The 23,230-nt window shown below is 34.1% G+C and overlaps 1 protein-coding gene and 1 long non-coding RNA gene across 2 annotated transcripts in view; one reads left to right on the forward strand and one right to left on the reverse strand.

Moving 5' to 3' along the window:
- LOC149773781 (uncharacterized) overlaps positions 1-23,230 on the forward strand; it is a 215,533-nt gene that overhangs the window by 166,996 nt on the left and 25,307 nt on the right. Inside the window, exons 8-12 of the mRNA XM_089946020.1 lie at positions 1,466-1,571; positions 8,281-8,488; positions 10,842-10,970; positions 13,751-13,841; positions 20,385-20,556. Of these exons, the coding sequence (XP_089802146.1) occupies positions 1,466-1,571; positions 8,281-8,488; positions 10,842-10,970; positions 13,751-13,841; positions 20,385-20,556 (706 nt within the window). The remainder of the gene's footprint in view (positions 1-1,465; positions 1,572-8,280; positions 8,489-10,841; positions 10,971-13,750; positions 13,842-20,384; positions 20,557-23,230) is intronic.
- On the reverse strand, positions 19,722-20,340 carry LOC149773782 (uncharacterized). Its single transcript, XR_016417278.1, has 2 exons — positions 20,186-20,340; positions 19,722-19,782 (listed from the first exon to the last, which is right to left on the reverse strand). It is a non-coding gene; the product is annotated as an uncharacterized LOC149773782 (long non-coding RNA).

Raw genomic sequence — 23,230 nt, forward strand, 5'->3', positions numbered from 1 at the left:
AGTGATAATCTGGCTAGGTGGCCACTTACCCTATTACAGCAGGTGCCCATTAGAACCTCTAAAATCCTACAAACAAAATCCAACTAATTCCAGACAAAACATACTATATATAGCTGCATGTAAATTCAGACATCCAGAAGCATTTATTACATTTTTGCTCTTCTTCTGTCACAATGCATGTTCCTTTAATTGCTACTCAATATTTTTTGTATCATGTATAAGGTGAATATATATAACTTTTTTCAAGATTTTTTTATTTTTATATTTATTGAGAAACAATGCTCAAGAAAAATCTGCAAAAGAAAACTTGGGACAAATAAGCGCAGTTGAACGGTATTTCCTGACTACATAAACGCTGTACAGATTATGTTTTTCTTTGTTTCTTTTGGTAATAGCATTATTTGAAATCTTCCAGAAAATTGTGAATGAAATTTTTTTTTTATAAAGGCCCCATTTTAATAGTCCATGTTGTAAAGTACTGATCAGATGAAAAAGAGTTAGAAAATTTGACCGCTTAGCAAAAATAAGAAATAAATTTCATGACCATGCATAAAACCTACACCATGTTGAATAGATTAATATAAATATTCATTGCTGTTAAGAATTGAATAAGAACATTACCACAGGAAAGAAACCAAACTATTAAATTGCCTTTGCCTTTTGCTTTCATTGCCTTGATAATTGTGGTATGCATCAGTGATTTTATTGAATAATAAAGGTTTTTTTTGTCTGAATCTGTGATAGCATGACATAGATTTTAGGTGTGATTGCAGAGTTTGATCTTTTGCTGTATACATGTAGTCAGCATTTTCTAATTTTGTCTCAGATTAGCAGCTTTACTATATTTTCTGTTAAAATGGAATTTTTTGGCATGAACAAACTTTATCACTCATTTTTCCATCAGATGTTTTGAAAGGCTATCCCCCAAAGCATATACAAAGTAAAAAAGTATACTGTATGTACTCACCTATAAGTTTGAATCCAGCTGCAAACAAGATTGACCCTCATGAGCTGTTGTATAATGTGCTGACAGATCGGGATCTATTGTCATGCTTTTTACTGACTTATTCTAACAAACTGCATAGACCCAGGACTGCCATAGTTTTGTATGATGGCATATCTGGGTCTGTGCAGTTTAAAGTTGAACCCACCTTGAAAATATATCTGGCATTTGAAATGAGTTTAATCATTGTTTCGGCAATTAATTGTCATCAAAAAATCTGTCAAAATTTCTGGAGCAGAAGGTTCAGATCAAAAACATCAGCGCTGGAAAGATTTCATCATCATACATCATAGCATAATATCAGCACATTCCTTGTCAACCTTAGGTTTAGTATTTCCGTATCATGTTTCTTTGACAGAGTTAAGAAATTTGAATTTGACTTAGTTTGCCGTAAACAGTCTAAATTCCTGTTTTAAATAGGTAATAGAATACTACTGCATACAACTTGTTTTTCATTTTCAGGGTGCTTACCATCCATCCTATGTGTATACCCATGAAGATATAGCAGAGATAACTGAGTTTGCCAGACTGCGTGGTATTCGAGTAATGCCAGAATTTGATTCACCAGGTAAGGTGCTTTTTGTCTCACCTTTGAAGCAAAGCAAACATAAGATGTGGGTTTAACTTTTCCATGGTTTTGTGGACTCATTTTCATTTTTTAGCTCATGTGTAGAAAAATTCATAAAATTGTGTAGAAAATCCATACCAGTGAATCTTCTGGAGTTTTGGGGCATCGTTGAAAGTAAAAAGGTTTATTTTGTGGTCCCAAGAGTGGTCAGTGCACTTGAACCAAATAGGTCACATTGTACAGTCAAGAATAAGTTAATTACTTTTAAAAACGTAAGAAAATTATTGAAAATTCAAACCTGAAAATAAAACAAAGTGTGTTTTCTTTAAAGCAATTAATACATTTCCAAACAAAAAATAGCTGTAACAAAAAATATCTGGTAGACTTAGCATTTTTATATATCATCAACAAACACACACACACAAATATGCGCACATGTAACCACAACCACACAGACTTTTAATGGAAAAAAAATACGCAAAGTTTTTGTCTTTAAAATCCATTGGACTGTGGAACACAGTATTAAACTTTAGTTGCTGTCTTGGCTGCTCTTATTGGTGGGTATGAAGGTGATGATTGTGTCATTATTGTTCAACTTTGCACTGACTAAAAACTGGACAGCACTGTTGTTTTTCTTCCCTTGAAGATCTTGTTGAATTTTTCTGAGCATTGAAAGACTTTTTCTGTATCTTGCCATGTGCAAGAAAATGTTGGTTTGTTGAAAAATGCTGTATACCTTACTCCAGAATGGCTAAGGTTGATGTTTGTAGTGTGTAAAAGGTATAAAATGCACCCACATAATGCAGAACTTCACAAAGACAGACTCCATCAAACAGGCAATGAAGTGTAATAACTTCTTTCTTCAGCACACATTTTCGATTTACCAAAAACATGTTGCGTTGGTCCACTTCATACACAATTTAGCTGTATCAGGTTATGGAATCTAGTGCTAAAAAATACCAGACACAAAATCATTGTAGTCTTACAGGTAAGTCATCGATGGAGTCATGTTTGTTTAACTCTGACTGCCTTATCTTATTATTACCTCTGTAACAATTGACTATATAAACTGCCCAGGGGTGATATTATTAAAGGGCTGTGTTAACCATGACTGTATACAGGTTGTAAAGGCTACAGGTTACAGACATACATTGTGGAGTCAAGAAAGGTCTCTTTCTTTAATAAGATTACTGAAATTTATGTTCTTCGAAACACAGCTATCTCATGTTGCTTGGATGACATAAGTGATCTGGCAGGGAGGAAAAACTCAAGTACACATATCATTGCTGTTTCTATATGCTATTTTCTTAATGCAGAACCCTTGTTAAAGGTTATCAGAGCTCTGGATGAGCAGGATTTTTTAGTATTTTACACAAACAAATTGACTAAAAACTTGCATGAAGAATTTCTAAATCCATTCAACTTGTGCAAATCGATTTAATTGTAGGCGTTTAGTCCAAAGCTGTCAGCATATTGCTAATGCCATATGCACGGTCAATGTTTTATTATGGCACATTCCATTTATATAAACTATGCTGTTGGAAAAAGATCTGGTTGTTTCATGCAGTGTTTGAAATAGTTATAATTGATGAATGTTGGAGTATACTCAGCTAGAGCCATATGATCAAACACTAATTGATGAATGTTGGAGTATACTCAGCTACAGCCATATGATCAAACACTAATTGATGAATGTTGGAGTATACTCAGCTACAGCCATATGATCAAACACTAATTGATGAATGTTGGAGTATACTCAGCTAGAGCCATATCATCAAACACTAATTGATGAATGTTGGAGTATACTCAACTAGAGCCATATGATCAAACACTAATTGATGAATGTTGGAGTATACTCAGCTACAGCCATATGATCAAACACTAATTGATGAATGTTGGAGTATACTCAGCTACAGCCATATGATCAAACACTAATTGATGAATGTTGGAGTATACTCAACTAGAGCCATATGATCAAACACTAATTGATGAATGTTGGAGTATACTCAGCTAGAGCCATATGATCAAACACTAATTGATGAATGTTGGAGTATACTCAACTAGAGCCATATCATCAAACACTAATTGATGAATGTTGGAGTATACTCAGCTAGAGCCATATGATCAAACACTAATTGATGAATGTTGGAGTATACTCAGCTAGAGCCATATGATCAAACACTAATTGATGAATGTTGGAGTATACTCAGCTAGAGCCATATCATCAAACACTAATTGATGAATGTTGGAGTATACTCAGCTAGAGCCATATGATCAAACACTAATTGATGAATGTTGGAGTATACTCAGCTAGAGCCATATGATCAAACACTAATTGATGAATGTTGGAGTATACTCAACTAGAGCCATATGATCAAACACTAATTGATGAATGTTGGAGTATACTCAGCTAGAGCCATATGATCAAACACTAATTGATGAATGTTGGAGTATACTCAGCTAGAGCCATATGATCAAACACTCCCTTAATTAGCCTAGGCCATTATTGCAATTACATACATTCTCTAAGGCATGATTAACATCAATCTAGTATTGTAAGTTTTTGTTTTGGAGTTTTCACAAAATACCCCATAAAATGTTTAAAAATGCATCTCATTTCAAGTCATGGGAGTAAAATACACTGTTCATTAAATTCTTATCCTGAGCTCTCATTTATGTCTGGGTTTTTTTCTCAGAAGTTTAAGAAACATACTTTTTGTGCTTCTTATATTTGAGACAGGTTATTTGGATGTATACATATTTTTCAATATTTACTTTGAAACACTTGAGCCAAGTTGCAAAGAGATGCTTTAGTTTTACTTGTTTTTCTTTTGTTTTTAAAAATAAATAAAAATAATTAGATTTTACCAATATAAGCACTTTTCCAAACTGAGTAATCAAGATTCACACAAGAGGTAAAAATACAAGATTCACACAAGAGGTAAAAATACAAGACAGCTGAATACTTAATGCCTAAAGACATTTGAGAGTAATGTTCTGGTTAAGTATTTATGTCTCTGATATGATGCTTGTATTTTATAGAAACTTAATTGGCAGTGAAAGCTATTCTCTTACCTTTTAATCAATTTAGACCCTTGTGGCTTAAAATAAATGGCTCTGCCTTTTGTGATGGCTATTAACCATGGTATTAATCTTGGTAGCAATGCCTATTGTTACCAGCAGAGAAAACTAATTGCCACTTCACAGACAGGTGTTAAAGGTCATTAATTAATAAGTAACTAGTGTATTTCTAAACCTGTCTTGAAAATTTGATTATCTTTCCAACAGTTTTGTATAAATGGTTGCAGTTATTATGATATGAAGAATTTCAAGACTTCATTTTGTTTTCAGATTTACACTGTTTGATTCAAACGTTGTGTTCCCATTAAATAGTAACCTTGTAAAAAGCAAATGGATAACAGTCAAGTCAGTGATTTATTTACAGGTGCTTTGTGGGTAATAATAGGCCCCTCCCTGGGTTAATAAAATTTCAAAATTATACACAATTCCACAGTTTTGCAATCCACCCCTAAAAATATTGTCCCAATTAGTAAATATTTTGTCAAGAAAAGTATACTCTATTCCCATACTCACAAAATTCCTCAACCAGAGTACACACCTAGACTCAGCAAATATTGTCTCATTGGATTTTATTATATTCATTGAATCTGGGTGTGTACTCAGGTAGACCCAAGGCTTATTGTTATGTATATTTCATTATATTGTTGGTTGACTTTTCTCAGTAATTATTTGTTATGAATGTCTGTATTTTATAATTGACCTTTGTCCAAAATCAAGTTAATGGCCTACCTGACCAATGACATTTATTTTGTTAACAACATAATACATAGCTAATATTTATCGATGATTATAGTTTAAATGTTTAGATCATTTGAATGGAAGTTATCATGTTTACTTCTATATGAATGCAGGACATTCGTTTTTCCCTTGGAAATTCTTGAACATATGGACAACTTTGAATGTTTTAGAGAGGAGACTGACCTATATCCTGGCTGTATTATTGTGTATTAGCTTTTTGTCCATAAGAGCTATAATCCTGCATCTGACATGTTTTGTCTATTTTACTAGTATCATCATGTATCTGTCAACATTTACTATTTTCACATTTTTTTCTTAGGAAACCAACTGAACAATTGAACTGAATTTTTCAGAGTGCATTCTAGCATGATGGTCTTTCAGTTTGATTTAATAGTATGTCTTTGATATATGTGTAGTTGCATGACAGACTTTGTTACAAACATATGCATAGGCTTTGCAATGAAAACTGCCCAGTAAAAGTTGACCAAATTTAATAAAATACATTCTTGTATGAAGTCATTTCAGTTTTGTAAAACTGCTTTGATCTGACATCCAATATTGCTGCCCTTGCATATACTAAGAACAGAAACATGTTTTTAAAAAGTTATATTTGCAAACTGTTTAAGAAAATTGTTATGGAATTTGATTCATCTTGGCATGAAGGCCTTTCAGACTGTTACAAAGTATGTAGATTCCCTATTTAGTATGGCTGTCATTGAAAATCAGCCATCAAATGACTTCTTTCCACAGACTACTGAACAGAGAATTCGACCCAGTTAGAGAGAAAAATGTATGGCATGAATGTCCTTTAAAATTTGGGTAAAGATTGCCATTTCAATTTGTAAAAATAATGCCAGTCTGCCATCCAGTTTTCATACCATTACTAAAATGAGACAAACTTTTGCATAACTTTTAAAGAAATTATGAGCAGAATTTGACCAAATTTAACAGAAAGCAATCTGACAGGAATGTCTTTCAAGTTTGAACAAATAATATAGATCCGTGATTGTTTGTCAATGTAGATACTAAAGACTAGCATATTCTTTAAATAATTTTCTTCATAAACTAGTTAATAGAATTTGAAGAAAATCTGAACATCAATCATCCTACTAACCCAGATAACAAGGCCAACTATTCCTGCATTGGACTAGTGGGTGGATGGCAACTAGATTTGTGATCTCGGGCCACTTGGGCCTTTTGTTTGTACCTTGTTACTGTACTTCTGCATTGGACTAGTGGGTGGATGGCAACTAGATGTGTGATCTCAGGCCACTTGGGCCTTTTGTTTGTACCTTGTTACTGTCATAAAAATGACAGAACAGAAGTAGAATTAATATGATTTTTTTCTGATGATTTTCATTTGAATTGAAGATTCAGGTAGATTTGGGTGAGTATATTCCATTTAGTGACCTAGTCTTGTTGAAATCTGTGTATATTTTGAACCTTTTGCATTGTCTGTCAGTGTCATCCATCATTTGATCACAGTTACTATCTGTAACTTTTCAGAACTGCTTGACCAGTTTAAATGTGATATTACAGACGGCATTCTGGCATCAAGGCCATTCAGATTTGTTCACTGGATGTTGGTGTGGCATCATGTATGGCTGCCATTACAAACAAAGAAGACATTCAAACAAATTGCAACAAAAATATCTTGACAAAATGTGACCAAATTTTAAGTGAAGCATACTGGCATACATGCTTTTCAAATTATGCTAACGATGCTGTTCTGCCATCAAATATGGCTGATGTTACTGAAAGAAAAACCTTTTATTGGCTCAAAAAGATCTGAACATTATTTGATCAAATTTTAAAGGAAGAATCCTGACATGAGGGACTTTCAGTTTTAAAGGAAGAATCCAGACATGAGGGACTTTCAGTTTAAAAGGAAGAATCCAGACATGAGGGACTTTCAGTTTTAAAGGAAGAATCCAGACATGAGGGACTTTCAGTTTTAAAGGAAGAATCCAGACATGAGGGACTTTCAGTTTTAAGGAAGAATCCAGACATGAGGGACTTTCAGTTTTAAAGGAAGAATCCAGACATGAGGGACTTTCAGTTTTAAAGGAAGAATCCTGACATGAGGGACTTTCAGTTTTAAAAATGAAGCTGATCTACCATTAGATGTTGCTATCATTGCTAAAAATAGACAAAACTTTAAACCTGTTTTTTTCTTCAAAAATAGAATTTGTCCAAACTGGTCCGAAATCATTCTGACATTAGGCTTTTCAGATTGGTACAAGTACGGTCACTTTTTCTAAAATAAAAATTAAGGCCTTTCAGATTGGTACAAATGATGTAACAAGTAAGGTTACTGCTACTAAAATAGAAATTAAGGCCTTTCAGACTGGTACAAATGATGTAACAAGTAAGGTCATTGTTACTAAAATAGAAATTGATGCCTTTCAGACTGGTACGAATGATGTAACAAGTAAGGTCACTGCTACTCAAGTAAGGTCACTGTTACTAAAAAAGAAAAAAAACTTTGAAAGGTTTCACAAGAAACTGCTAACAGAATAATTGTAGGAAAAACATCCAGCCATAATGGGCTTGCAAATTGTACAAATGATGCAATTTCAGGAGATATAGCCATTGCTACTAAAAATAAACACCTTTGCATGAACCTTTCTAAATACCACTGAATAGAAATTCAACAAATCTGACAGAGCATCCAAGAATAAATGCTATTCTAGTTTGTGGAAATGATGTTGCATGATGAAACTTGCAATGTGAGACAAATAATGCTCGTTTGGTCTCAGTAAAGATAAAAATATAATAGGCAACTACATTTTTAATCTGCAGGTTTAGTGATGGTGTTGTTGTTATTGCATACCATTCTGTAGAATTCTAGTTTTTATAAAAATGTTACATTTTCCAATTGTCGTTTCAGGACACAGCTATTCTTGGGGATTAAGTCGACCTGATCTTTTGACTCAGTGCTACCAAGGTAACCATGCTGTGGAAGGCTATTTAGGCCCCATGGATCCAAGCAAGAATGAGACTTTCAGATTCCTTAAAAACCTGTTTAAGGAGATTCTACATGTTTTTAAGGATCAGTACATTCATTTAGGAGGAGATGAGGTTCCAATGACCTGCTGGTAAGGTTACTTTCTTAATTGATTCATCCCTCACAACAGGGTATGGCAGTGTAATGCATGTCCTTTATATCACATGTATTTTCATGAGTCTCAATATACTGGTTGATACTAATTTAATTTTTGCCCATTGCTTATTAGAACCCATTATAATATAATTTTACTAGAACTTATACCTATCACACCGGTAGTGGGGTTTTTTTGGGGGGCGGGGGGCTTAAATATAATGTCCATTCTATTAAGGTATCCCAGTACTTGATTTCCACTCCATATGTTCCAGTAGAGAGTTGTGCTAATCTAAATGATGGTATTTAAGGGGGGATGGGGGTGCAGTGGAAACAAAACAAAGCAGTAGCCAAACAGGTTATTTCATGAAATTTGGTAACCCTCTGAAAAGATTAGTAGCCAAGGACATTTTGGGCAGCCACTGATGGGAGAAATAGCAGGTGTAAGATAACCTCAGTTAGAACAATATACATTTATATGGCAGTAATGACCAAAGTTATTTTGAGGGATGACCACAGTTAGCTCTTTGGTATGCTCAGTTGGTATGATTTTGCAGAAATTTGATGACACTGCAATATAGCCAATGTTGAAATGATACAAATGAGTTTTTGCTACTCTCAAAGTATATTGACACTGGCAGGTGAGAGAGATTTATTTACACAGTGTTGGGCTTACATCATCCATTTTAGAAAGTAACCATATTTAATTGTGATATTTGATCAGACAAAATCCAGTGTCATTTATTGTTAATCTTTGATAAAATTGACTTTTAAAAAAAAAAAGATTTTAAACAAAATATTATGAATCTTAATTTCACTCACCTGCACAGGTGAAAGTTGAAAATATCTTTAAACAAATCTGGTGTTAAACATGATAGTCATTTGTTACAGACTATATGTTTGAACAACTGGTGAATTGATGTCACCTGCATGCTTACCTGTCAACATAATGACTGTATCATAATAGGCCTTATTCTACTAGCTCAGTGTTGGATTATTTACAGTGAAAGAGCTAGTTTTGATCAGAAGGTCATACTATTACCATTACATTTTCTGTAAAAATGCACACTCAGCTTTGTAGATGCTTCATGATGTTTTATTTTACAGTCTTCATAAACCATATATTTCATAAAATTTATGCGTTACCTATTACTTTATTGGTGTGTGTGTGTATATATATATATATATATATATATATATATATATATATATATACATGTATATTACAGATTTTGAAAACCTTTACATTTTATACTTTATCTTTTATCATATACTTAAGTGTGAAATATAGAGACTTATTCGCCAAATTATTTTCTTATTTTTTCCCCGATATTTTTACATGTGAAAATATAAGATTTCCCATCATGCCGTCCGATGCTTGATTGCATGTACCTGCAAAAGTTGTAACTGCAGCAACAAAAACAAGTACTTTGTCAGCCAGAACAAATAATTAGAAACTGCCTTACATTTCAGACATGGAAATTAATCTATGATAAAGAAATTTGACCAGAGGACAAACCCACCATGATACATTGATGAATCACACTTGCATTGTTTTCAGATAGGGTCACATAGTTTACAAAATGACAAAAATATAATTTACTACAACAAATTAGGTCAACCCAATCCTACCGCTTTCTTAAGTCATTTACTACAACAAATTAGGTCAACCCAATCCTACCGCTTTCTTAAGTCATTTACTACAACAAATTAGGTCAACCCAATCCTACTGCTTTCTTAAGTCACATATATTTATACGATCAGCCTATGAAAGTGAGGTTAATTTATGAAAAAGGGGGTGGGGTGAGCATGTTGTGTCAATAGGAATGAGTTTAATCATTCAGACTTCAATTTTGGAGCAAGTTTGGTATGTAATAAAAAGTTTGGTATGTAATAAAAAGAAAATTTTCTTTTCCTTTGTTAATACTGGATGTATTTCATCTTGTGGTACCTAAAATTATATATTTTAACTCATGGCTTTGCCACTCCTTAAAATATCACATTTTTTGGTACCATACAATTAAATGTATCTGGTATTAACATAGGAAAACAAAATAACCTGTATGTACTTTATGTTTACATTTTAAAAAATAATATCCGAAATGTGGACATTTTGTTTTTACCTTTCCTCACATAAGCACTCCATGTATGATATATTCTGTAACAAAAGTAGTTGTACATCATAACGCTAACATCTGTTAGAAGTTTGACTTCAGTATGTTCTTAACTCTTCAATATAGGAAAATACTGAGTAGTTACTTTATTGCAAAAAGACAGGGATACGATTTAAACTGTATTATAATGTGTTATATGAGAATATGTTAACTGCATGTTTGCCTTGTTATGAACAGGTCATCCAACCCTGAGGTTTTACAGTTGTTGGCACAACTACAGGGAAAGCAGAACATTGAGGTCAAGCAGAACGATCCATACTACTACAGCTATGATATTCGTAAAGTACTGGAGTATTACGTCACAAGGTAAAAACATATGGTCAGAAATTTTTTGTAAAAAAATTGCATTTCAGCTTACATTTTAAAAAACATATTCCTTACATACATAAATTTTTTTTAAAAATATGATGTACTTTTTAACAATCTCCATTAAATTAATATTTCATCTGAAAATGAAATAGATAATGAAATCCTAGTTTAAATATTTAATTTTCCCCAATTAAAAACAAAATCTGAAGAAAAAAAATATTCACAACTGATGCAAGTTTTCTGATAATTTATAGATTAGAAATCTTCCATCCCATTCGGTATTTGTTCTATTGCAATTCCGGTCATCACCTCCCACCCACCATAAATCTTGAATGTCTATAGACTGACTGCCTAATTGATCCTAATATGACTGCTGTAGTACAAATCAAACCTCTTTGCATTGTTATGTATATCTATATTTTTGGAACATGACTAGCTGTATTGTGTGTAATTTTTGTTCATGGCTGTAAAATGTAGTGATTTTAAAGATTTCATAGATAATTTTTGTATAGATTCTGTTTAAGATGTTAAGAGTGCCTGTAAGTTGCATAGAATCTATAAATAGGTGTTTACAAACAACTAATAATAATATTGTTTTTCCCATTGGATGGGAAAGTCAGGTGGGTTCTTTTATGATGTGGGTAATTTGCAAAATGTCATAGTAGGAGAAAAATGTGCCTTAGCGCTGTATGCTTGTATATAATGATAGAACTGAACAATTGATTTCATTCTTATTTTAGGTACTTATTTCATGTGTTCTTGTGTCAATCTGCAGATGTATTTAATGTTGAGTTTAGGTAATTTGAGAGGAGACATTTGTTAGGATTATTCATTGGAATTACAAAGTGCTCATTGGACTCAAATATTTGTCTGTGACTATTGTGAATTATTCAGATGAGCTTTTTTTGGACAATGCCATTGTGATACATCAGGACTCTCGACAGACCAGTACATTCAGAGATGTAAAATTCATTTTGGAACATTTGATTTTTTCAGGACTTGTGTAGAACACTTTTTAGGATTATTTTGGATTTTAGTTATAATACTTTAAGCTTCTGTTAAATTTTTATTTTATAACTTTGATAACTAAATTATTTGTTAAGTTTTACAAAACTTGTTGGTTTTGCTTTCTTCTGCTATCTTATTTATGACTATAGAGTCATAACAGTATATTTGCCACTGTAATAAATAGGCCAAACTTTTTGAGTCCAAGAGGTGTTATGGTGTATGGAAGTTTAACTATAAATATGTATTATTTGATGGCTATAGTTACCATCTATTAAGTAGTTTGTATCATTGCCAGAAAAAAATTGGACATTGAAAATGATGTTGAATTTCAGCTTTATTACTATCTGCCCAGTCACATAACCTCTTTTCCTCTAAGAATCAACATAAAGTGAAGAAGAAAAAATATTTTTAAAAGATGATATTGTGTACTAAGAAAAAGAAGTTTTTGCTGTTGTGTTTAACCACAGTAACTATGATGACTAAGCTGGTAAGATTTACCTCCCTTGCTAGCTCAGCTTTGAAAATGCCATTTGAGAAGTCTTTAACAAAAATAATCATTAAAATTTTCCATGAGATTAAAGCATTACTAATGGTTAGATTTATAGGAAACAAAGTATCATTATTAATATCCTTAATATTTATTTCACTTATTGTATTTTTACCCTGAATGATTGAGTACAGAGAAGGGTTCATCTCCCAAAAAAAAGTAGGAACAATTGTCACTATATCCTGGTATGCTAACATTCATTTTAAATAAAGCCTTTTATTGTGACTGGAATTTTGTAATTTTTGAGAGAATATGATCTATATATTTTAAAAACTATTGACCCTATGTTTTTAAAGATTGTATATTGTTTACCGTTATATTTTATTTTATGTAGATTGTAACATCTTTGCATTTATCTTTAATCTTGACATACTTCATGTTTCCATTTTTTTGAAAGATTTTATCTCCTAGACTTTTTTTGTGAAAATCTGAATTGTTATTTTTTAGCACTTTTTTTGTAATTAGCACGTACTGGCCATTATGCTGAGGTATAAAAGGAGAGGCATGCAAGTGCTTCAAGAAAGAAATTATTATGTAATTAAGTCAGTATATTGTTTTTTTTAAATTGTTGAGCTGTTTGTTACTTCCTTGTTATACCAGTACACACTTGATCAGCAAGGACATTTTTAAAACTACAAGTGCATTATGCCACAGCAGATCAGGGTCTGTATTATTTGCAGTTGGATTACACTTTTAAATGAGTTTGTGTGTGAGTGATTTGGATTTTTAATATAGCTTTAAAAACATTTCAGTTATATCACTATGATGTCTGCATTGTGGCAGTTTATAGTGATGCCTAGCACTGGGGCATCATGTCGCAGACATGTAGCATGATGTCCCACCCAGTCACATTATCCTGACACCAGGCCAACCAATCCTAACACTAACCTCTTAATGCGGAGCACCAAGCGAGGCAGCTGTTAGTACCATTTTTGTAAGTTTTTGGTATGACTCGGCCAGGGATCAAACCCACGACCTCACACATCCGAGGCAGACACTCTAACCACTAGGCCACTGGAGCGGTCCACTTTTAAATTTACATATACAGTAAGAAAACCAAGCTTAAATGGTATGAAAAGCAACATATTATACCTATCAAAAATGCAAGTATTATTTGTGATGCATTATTTCATAGACAGCAGCAACAATGGTAACTTCATCTTTTTAAAACATGCATATTATTGGATAGAATCAGTTACATTCAGTTTCATGTCTGTTCCAGGTTAACTACGGATATCAAGAGTTTAGGCAGAAAGCGATCCAATGGTGTGCGATTTGTATTCTGGCAAGAGATAATGAACAACAATGTACAGGTATTGAGGCTTCTCTTTGATATATCCCTGATCACTAGGAAGACTCCTTGAGTGTAGAATCTAAAATTTCCAACAGTATGAGATAAAACTTGAAGTCTACCTGAAGCTAATAAAGAATTTCCTTATTTATTGTATGCATATATTTTTTTAAAATCCCATGGAAATGAAGTAAAAATTGCCATTAAGGTTAAAAGTATTACACAGTAGATCCATTAGGGCACATGAGTATGGTTTAGAAATAAGGATATATGGTAATTGTATATTTGTACAATATATACTTGCTTGTAAGTCAAGTCAGATTGCAAATAACAAAGTTCCTGATATGCCATCACATAATGCACCTGCAGATCAGGGTCTGTGTTGTTTTTGCCACTGATTACTCCTAACAAACTGCACAAACCCAGATCTGCTGGCATTTTATGCAATGGCAGATCTTGGTCTGTGCAGTTTTTAGTTGGACCTAAATTATAAGCAATATACTGTATATACTTGAAATATCCACCTGCTGCTGAGTTGGTGTTGGTTTGGATATATAACAAAATTTCACGATTTAGGTTTCAACATCAAGGCACAACTGTATTCCCATTTTCCAGTGAGAATAACATGAACTGTTCAGTATAATCTGACTTGTATTGTCCATCAGGGATTTGCAGGTAGCAAGATGTAGGCATCACTTTTGTAGTGACAACAGCAGCAGCATTGGCACTAATTCTAAGTTTCTGAGAACAATTTACTGTAAACATGCTAGTGATCTTTTGAGTGCATTTTAGGATAATAGACCTACTATCATGAACTTCGGCAGCTGACATACTTGCATTTCCTGCTGTAATGCTTCTACAACAGTCTGTTGAGATAAACTGACATGGTTACTAGATATTGCAGTCCCTGCTGTAATACTTCTACAACAACGTAATATATACTGGACTATTAACTGACTTGGTTATTAGATATTGCAGTCCCTGCTGTAATGTTTCTACAACAGTCTGCTGAGATATACTGGACTATAACCTGACTTGGTTATTAGTCCCTGCTGTAATGCTTCTACAACAGTCTGCTGATATATACTGGACTATAAACTGACATGGTTATTAGATATTGCAGTCCCTGCTGTGATACTTCTACAACAACCTGATATATACTGGACTATAAACTGACATGGTTATTACATATTGAAGTTCCTGCTGTAATGCTTCTACAACAGTCTACTGAGATATACTGGACAATAAACTGACGTGGTTATTAGATATTGAAGTCCCTGCTGTAATACTTCTACAACAACCTGATATATACTGGACTATAAACTGACATGGTTATTAGATATTGCAGTCCGTGCTGTAATATTTCTACAACAACCTGATATATACTGGACTATAGACTGACTTGGTTATTAGACATTGAAGTCCCTGCTGTAATACTTCTACAACAACCCAATATATACTGGACTATACACTGACATGGTTATTAGATATTGAAGTCCCTGCTGTAATACTTCTACAACAACATGATATATACTGGACTATAAACTGACTTGGTTATTAGATATTGCAGTCCATGCTTTAATACTTCTACAACAACCTGATATATACTGGACTATAAACTGACATGGTTATTAGACATTGAAGTCCCTGCTGTAATACTTCTACAACAACCTGATATATACTGGACTATAAACTGACATGGTTATTAGATATTGCAGTTTCTGCTTTAATGCTTCTACAACAACCTGATATATACTGGACTATAAACTGACATGGTTATTAGATATTGCAGTCCCTGCTGTAATACTTCTACAATAACCTGATATATACTGGACTATAAACTGACATGGTTATTACATATTGAAGTCCCTGCTGTAATACTTCTACAACAACCTGATATATACTGGACTATAAACTGACTTGGTTATTAGATATTGCAGTTTCTGCTGTAATGCTTCTACAACAACCTGATATATACTGGACTATAAACTGACATGGTTATTAGATATTGCAGTCCCTGCTGTAATACTTCCACAACAACCTGATATATACTGGACTATAAACTGACTTGGTTATTAGACATTGCAGTCCCCGCTGTAATGCTTCTACAACAGCCTGCTGAGATATACTGGACTTTAAACTGACTTGCTTATTAGATGTGCCAATTAGTACACATATACTTCTGGAACAGTATTAACTTTTTTTTATCTGTCTGAAGTTGCCAACCTCTGTCAGTTAACATGAAAGTGTCATAATTCATTATGATGCAAGTGATTGATCACCATGTGAACATTATTTGGGGAAGAAATAAGTGGAATTCCCCATTGTGGATTGAAGAAAAAAAAACACAGTTAAGAAAATCCTCTTCCTCTTAAGCTTTTATGGATCAGCTTCCAAGAAATAAATATTGCCTGTTTATAGAAATATAAATTAACATTTTATAATATAGTTTAATTTCTTCTCCAAAACCAGAGAAACTTAGTTGATTCATAACCAGTCTAAAAATAGGGAATATTGAATATATAGAAGAAAAATTATTTGCTTTGTTTTACCGACACTAAAATGTGAAGAAATGTTGCAGTCATGAAGAAACATTATAATCTCTCCATCAAATACACTACTCAATTCTCTCCATTAAATACAGTACTCATTTCTCTCCATCAAATACTGTAGTACTCAATCTCATTATTATTAACATTTGGAAATTATAATCTGCTACGGTAACCTCCGAATCCAGCCTTCCCTGAAAAACTTTTGTTTGCAACTGTTGACAGTGTCTGTAAAGAATCCATTGCAATTTATAATCAGTTTTGACCATTCAACATATTTTTGTCAGTGGTGTAGTAAGTCAGTAAGTTGTTAAAGATGGCATACTGGTATACAACATTTGTGTCTTTCAAGTGAATATCTTTCTACTATCAAGCACTTCTTACATTGTGTTGGTAATGTGAGCTCACCTACTTGGACACTTTGTATATCTGTTCTATGCATTTGTTTTGTTTTTCCTTGTTTTTCACTGCAGAGATGTCAATCAAGTACAGGAAGCGCAGATACTCTGAAGTCCTTGAGGACAATAACAAGACCTGCCCTGCCTGCACAAATCTGAAGTCCTTGAGGACAATGACAAGACCTGCCCTGCCCAGCACAAATCTGAAGTCCTTGAGGACAACCACAAGACCTGCCCTGCCTGCACAAATCTAAAGTCCTTGAGGACAACCACAAGACCTGCCCTGCCTGCACAAATCTGAAGTCCTTGAGGACAATGACAAGACCTGCCTTGCCTACACAAATGTCTTTCTCACACCAATGCTAGATGTGTTCATTGTGGTCAGAAAACTTTTGTTCCAGAATCTTGAAAAGGCAATTCTAGGGCTACAAAAAACAGGCATGCTCAAAGTCTATCAAACCTGAAGCATTAAGCATTCAACCAAATTTGGAAATTTGGTCAGTTTTATGCCAGACATCAAGACGCTGCCCCCACTCCTGACAGAAATACCTTAAATATTATGTACAGAACAATTACTTAGATCCATTCAGAACAATGTCAAGGAATTCAACTGAAGCTATATTGGAATCACATGGAATGCACATACTACAGCAAGCACTGTTGTAAAGTTTGTCAACAGGTGAGCTAGGTGAAACAGGAACCATTTTTAACTCAATTTGGCAATCCATTGGTCATAAATTCCTATCCCTGGGTGTGCAGGATTACCTTCTGACTTTGCTGGCAAGCTGGGCCCACAAGTTATACATTATATGCCATCCTAGCTGTGTGGCTTCAGCAGTCATGAATCAGTTATCAGTAACTAATGGGCTGTACATCACTTAACAATTTGTACAGTGTTGGCATCCTATGCCCATCATACCACTCTGGCCAGCTGATTGATAATATCAATACATCGTGCACCTGCCACAGTTGGAACCAACTGACTGCGCCCAACAGACTGTGCTGGACCAGCATTCCCAAGCATTTCTGCATACTTGACATGACTCAGCCAGCCCTCCTAGTAGATCTTAGAGCTATTTAATGCATGAGTATGGTTTGGCATCATCACTCCTGTGTCGATTGATATACCCCTCATTTGCAGTTTAGAGCATATAGTCACTGTTTAGAAATGTCAGATCATGGCCCTTCTCAAAATTTTGTTCATTTAAGTAAGGCATTAGTTGTACATATCATTTAAGTAAGGCATTTGTTATACATATCATTTAAGTAAGGCATTTGTTATACATATCATTTAAGTAAGGCATTTGTTATATCATTTAAGTAAGGCATTTGTTGTACATATCATTTAAGTAAGGCATTTGTTAGACATATCATTTAAGTAAGGCATTTGTTGTACATATCATTTAAATAAGGCATTTGTTATACATATCATTTAAGTAAGGCATTTGTTATACATATCATTTAAGTAAGGCATTTGTTATACATATCATTTAAATAAGGTATTTGTTATACATATCATTTAAGTAAGACATTTGTTATACATATCATCCTGGTTTGACTTCTTTCATACACAAGAACAGTATCATTCATGTATTGGAGAAAGCATCATTTTGGTGAGGGAGTTTCTTCAATTCTTGTCCTGCTCAATGCAGCAGTGGACCCGTTATAACTCAGCTGCCTTTATGTGCACCCTTCAGGCACAGTGGCATCTGATCTTGGGTAATTTAGGTCACCAGATTACAATCCTGACTGTAATCACATTCTGCTTCATTGGCAGCACAGGGAATGGCTAGTGGCAGGATTACAGAAGCCCCGTAACCAGAAATCCAACTCTAACCCTAACCCTGTAACCAGAAATCCAAATCTAACCCTAACCCTGTAACCAGAAATCCAAATCTCTGCAGATGCCAATTCATGTTGGTGGGCATACCTACTACTAGACTTTGTGTCAGTCAACAGCAAGTGGACACTGCAAGAGAAGGCTCTTCACATGAAGCTTGGGTGGAATGCATCCAAGGGAAGATGGTTCTGATAATGTCAGACAATTCAGTTGTAGCGAACTACATCTTCAAACAAGGGGGGAGTGAAATCATGAGACCTATGCATTATGATATGGGAATACCTTTGTTGGTGTGCTCAGTATCATATAGGCATACAAGTCAGATGCATCATCACCAGGGCAGGCCAATTCATTGTCTAGGAGAGGTCACCTGCTTTGTATCATATAAGCGTACACGTCAGATGCATCATCACCAGGGCAGGCCAATTCATTGTCTAGGAGAGATCACCTGCTTTGTATCATATAAGCATTCAAGCCAGATGCATCATCACCAGAGCAGGCCAATTCATTGTCTAGGAAAGGTCACCTGCTTTGTATCATATAGGCATACAAGCCAGATGCATCATCACCAGGGCAGGCCAATTCATTGTCTAGGAGAGGTCACCTGCTTTTGTACACCAATGTTGGATCTGTTGATGACTAGGTGGAACAACAAACTTACTACCTTATTGTTTTTATTCTCAGATTCAGAGGCATTAGTCATCGACGCCTTTCAATTCAATTCAAGGAAAGAACTTGAACTGCATGAAAGGCAACAAACTTTGAATCATAGTAGTTAAAAGATGTTTTCTGTCACACATGTGATACCAGTGCTTGCAATCAGCCACATGTAACACAGGTTATACCAATCAGTTACACGTGTAACAACACTGCTACTAATCTGCCCTTCATTTAACAGAAATGTTAAAAATCACACTTTTAACACTTTTCCAGTCATAAATTTAGTATCAGTGCCTTCACCGAGCCACACATGTACCACAAAAGATTATTCAGTAACATGAGCTTTCAACTGTACTTCGGTCATTCAACTCCTTGTATACTGCCTTTCCCCTGGAGGAATTACAGTTAGCATAACCCCGAGTTCTCCAGCATCCAAGACACAAGACAACACAATGTGTTTAAATACTGTTTTTATTCGTAGGCGAGAACTCTCTTGAAATTAGGTGAGGTAAAAAGCTGTAATAAATGGAAACACAACCATTACAAAACATGAAATTACTACATCAACATATATTGAAAGTAAAAGCTTTCTTATGTCTTTCCATCCTTTTAAATTTACTAATCGAAATAATGTCCAGTATGTGCTTCCATACTTTGAAATTCAATAAGGTACATTTCCGTTAATATTTCTACCGTAGCTTAACAAAGATTGTTACTAAGGGAGTTTAAATGATGACACAAAAGGAATGTTTATGAGATGAATCTCACACAAATAAAGAGTATCGTATGCACTCGCAAACCACGTGGCATTGCATATAGTTATCTATCCCTATGTCGTAACTTATTGTCATTTTCAATTAACATCCATATCCGAAATTAAATATACGAGGCATTAACAATAATTCATAAATTTACTCACACTGTGGTGGGCTTCAGATTCAACGAAAAGAGCTGTGAAGGCACGTTCACATTCCTGCCTGGACGTATTACAAACGAAAAATAGGAAACTGATATTTATGAAGAGTTAAAAAAGGGAGACAAATCTAAAGAACTACTGTGGCTGTTCCAACGGTAACAGCACACCTTGTTTATTTCTCCTCTTATTTCTTTCTCTGCAGCTTCCCAATGACACAATCATCCAAGTGTGGCAGGGAGACATGACAGATGTGCAGCGAGCTATCACCATGGGTTACAGTGTCCTGTATTCATCTTGCTGGTATTTGGACCTGATAGAGTATGGGACAAAGTGGTCCAAATACTACCACTGTGACCCAGCAGATACATCTTTTGGTGAGTTTTCACAAAGCATCCAAGAGTGAAGCATTCATTTGATGTCATTTATTATTTTATTTGGGGATTTGAAACCTTGTACCAGATAATATGGAACAAAATGGTCAAAAAACTAATACTGTGACCCAGCAGACATGGTCTGTGGTATGTTAATGAGAGCAGCAATCTATTTGATCATGTGAATGAATGTACTTGATGATTGTGGCACTTTCTGCATGTCACAAGGAGGGAGGTTTTTGGATTAGTCAAGAAACAAGGATCAGCTATAACCTACTCTGACTTGTGTGGTTCTGACGCCACCTAGCTAAATAATTGGTCTGGAGCTTGAACTAGATTACCGGGGTATACATCGACTCATTACAGGTAGCCTGCATATGCTCTAAATACTGCTGTTTGCATGATAGGCTGAACTGCAAATAAAGTACTGAGATGTTTTTCACACATTATCTTGGGCATATAATAAACATGAATTGTAATATTCTGTTAACAGGTATGAAATTGGTCTGTTTACTTTCACAGATATAAAATTTATGTTCATTTAATGAAATTGGGAATGTTATTCACACAAATGACTAAACACAACATTCAGTTCAATGTTGAATCCACTTGTCCTTCGGATGAGTGTACCTGATAGCATGGGACAAAATGATCCAATCACTCCCACCATGGTAAGTGTATGTCACAGAAACCCACAAGGAATATTGGTTCAGATAGCTCAGATCCTAGAAAGCTAAAGTTATGGAAATCCAGGTTCAACTTTCAATTCAGCCATACATATTTTATCCCCAATGACATCTTGTAGCTTGCAATTTCATTATGCATATAAAGAGCTGTAATATGTGTCAGGTAGGATTTTATTATTTAGTCCTATAAAGGTATAGATATGATTATGTATGTAAAGAGCTAATATGTGTCAAGTACAGTGCAACCTCACTATAGCACACTTCATTATAACATGAATTCAGATATAACAAGGTTGTGGAATGCCTTCTGAAAATTTGTATATTGGCTCATTCATGAAAATATAAAGCATGAAAACTTTTGTGTAAAAACTGTATCATTATCATGTAGGGGAAGAGATTGTATATAGATTATGCTATAACATTATTGTAGCTTGGCTTACAAGATTTAGCAATAATTTGACCAATTTTTTGAAGTGCAAAGTTTTGTGCAAAAGTAAACAGAGTTTGATTTAGTAAATGTGCAAGATGTGATGTGTTCTTAAAGAAAAAATTATCTTTTGATCGCATCTTTCTTGATATGAAAAAATTTTAAAAGTGTCTGTAATTTGTTAATATTCATTTCGGATGTGTTAGTAGTTGATCACTGCCCTTTAATCTTTGCTTAGTTTTGAAAGAAGTCAGCTCATTAAAAGCTGATTAGTGTTAATCTTATTATCATTGAACTATGAACAATAAAAGTCAGTAAGTCTTTTTCCATTTCCTTCAATACGGTTTTTGTACAATTTTTGCTCAAAGGAAAGAAAAGATTCTCATCCAAATTTATAATTAATTAATTTCAGTAATTGCTAATCATCACTATTTATCTCACTACTAAATGTTGTTAAAATTATTGGGCGATGATATATAAATTCCCCTACCCCTCAGTAAAATGAGAAAGTTACCAACATGTACACTTGGCTTTGTTATGTTATCAATCATCATACAGTCAGTTGACCAGTGAATACTACTCTGCATTTTCTATAATAATGACCCTGTTGTTCCTTTACAGTTATACTTGCTGTAGTTGTTCCAACAAATAGGGGTCAAAGTGTTAATCCATGAGTATTTACAACTGGTAATGGGATACAAAAACGAGAAGCTTGAAGCCTTGGGCAGTTATACATCCAGAGTTAAACAAATGCAATTAGCTTTGAGATTAAGTAAGTCTAGCAATCAAAATGCTGGTCTACAAAAGCATCTTAATCAAATTTATAAGTCAATTAACTTACCTACCATTTTACAGGAAAACAATGCCTGCTCAATCATCTGTCTTTAATACCCACTGTTCAAGTTCTTTTCAAGCCTAAATATGTGTTTCTTTTTAGAAACTTTCTGTCTTAATTGTTCATTTTATTGTTGGTCAGAAACCAGACCCTTTGGACATCTCAGAAAATATGTTGCAGGAGAAAAAACACCAATTTCGTACATTTGTGTGAATGAATTAGCAAGAAATTAAATGGAACTGAATGGACCTAGCAAATGTTTTTATTATAAAAATTATGCTTTTTTATGCACATGTTTGATGGAATTACTGTTTTGGATAAAAACAGATTTGACTCATGAGTACATGTGCACAACTATTTATTTTTATATTGCAGATTTCATACATAGTAATAAATGTTAAACATGTAACAATCGTTTTAAGTACTGGTTTAATATGGAACAAGTTGGTATTTAATGTGCATTGATTTAAGATGGTAACCGTGCCAATGAAGCATGTATTTTTGTGCCCACTTTTATTCCCTCTATCCCGACCCCCCAACCCAGCCATCTTTTTGTTTCATTCTTCATGTTCAAAAGATGCAACCAAACTTTTCTAATGATAACAACAAAACTACATGTCAAGAAAAAGCAAAATTACTAAACATGGAACATGTATCCTTGAAAAGCCTTTGAATCTAAATGGTTACCTTCAAGACTGTGAATTTCAAAAAAGTTGGCTTTATCATTGG

Source organism: Sinohyriopsis cumingii, unplaced genomic scaffold (genome assembly GCF_028554795.1).
Source record: "Sinohyriopsis cumingii isolate HCF-2022 unplaced genomic scaffold, ASM2855479v2 utg000573l, whole genome shotgun sequence".
NCBI classification, from domain to species: Eukaryota; Metazoa; Mollusca; class Bivalvia; order Unionida; family Unionidae; genus Sinohyriopsis; species Sinohyriopsis cumingii.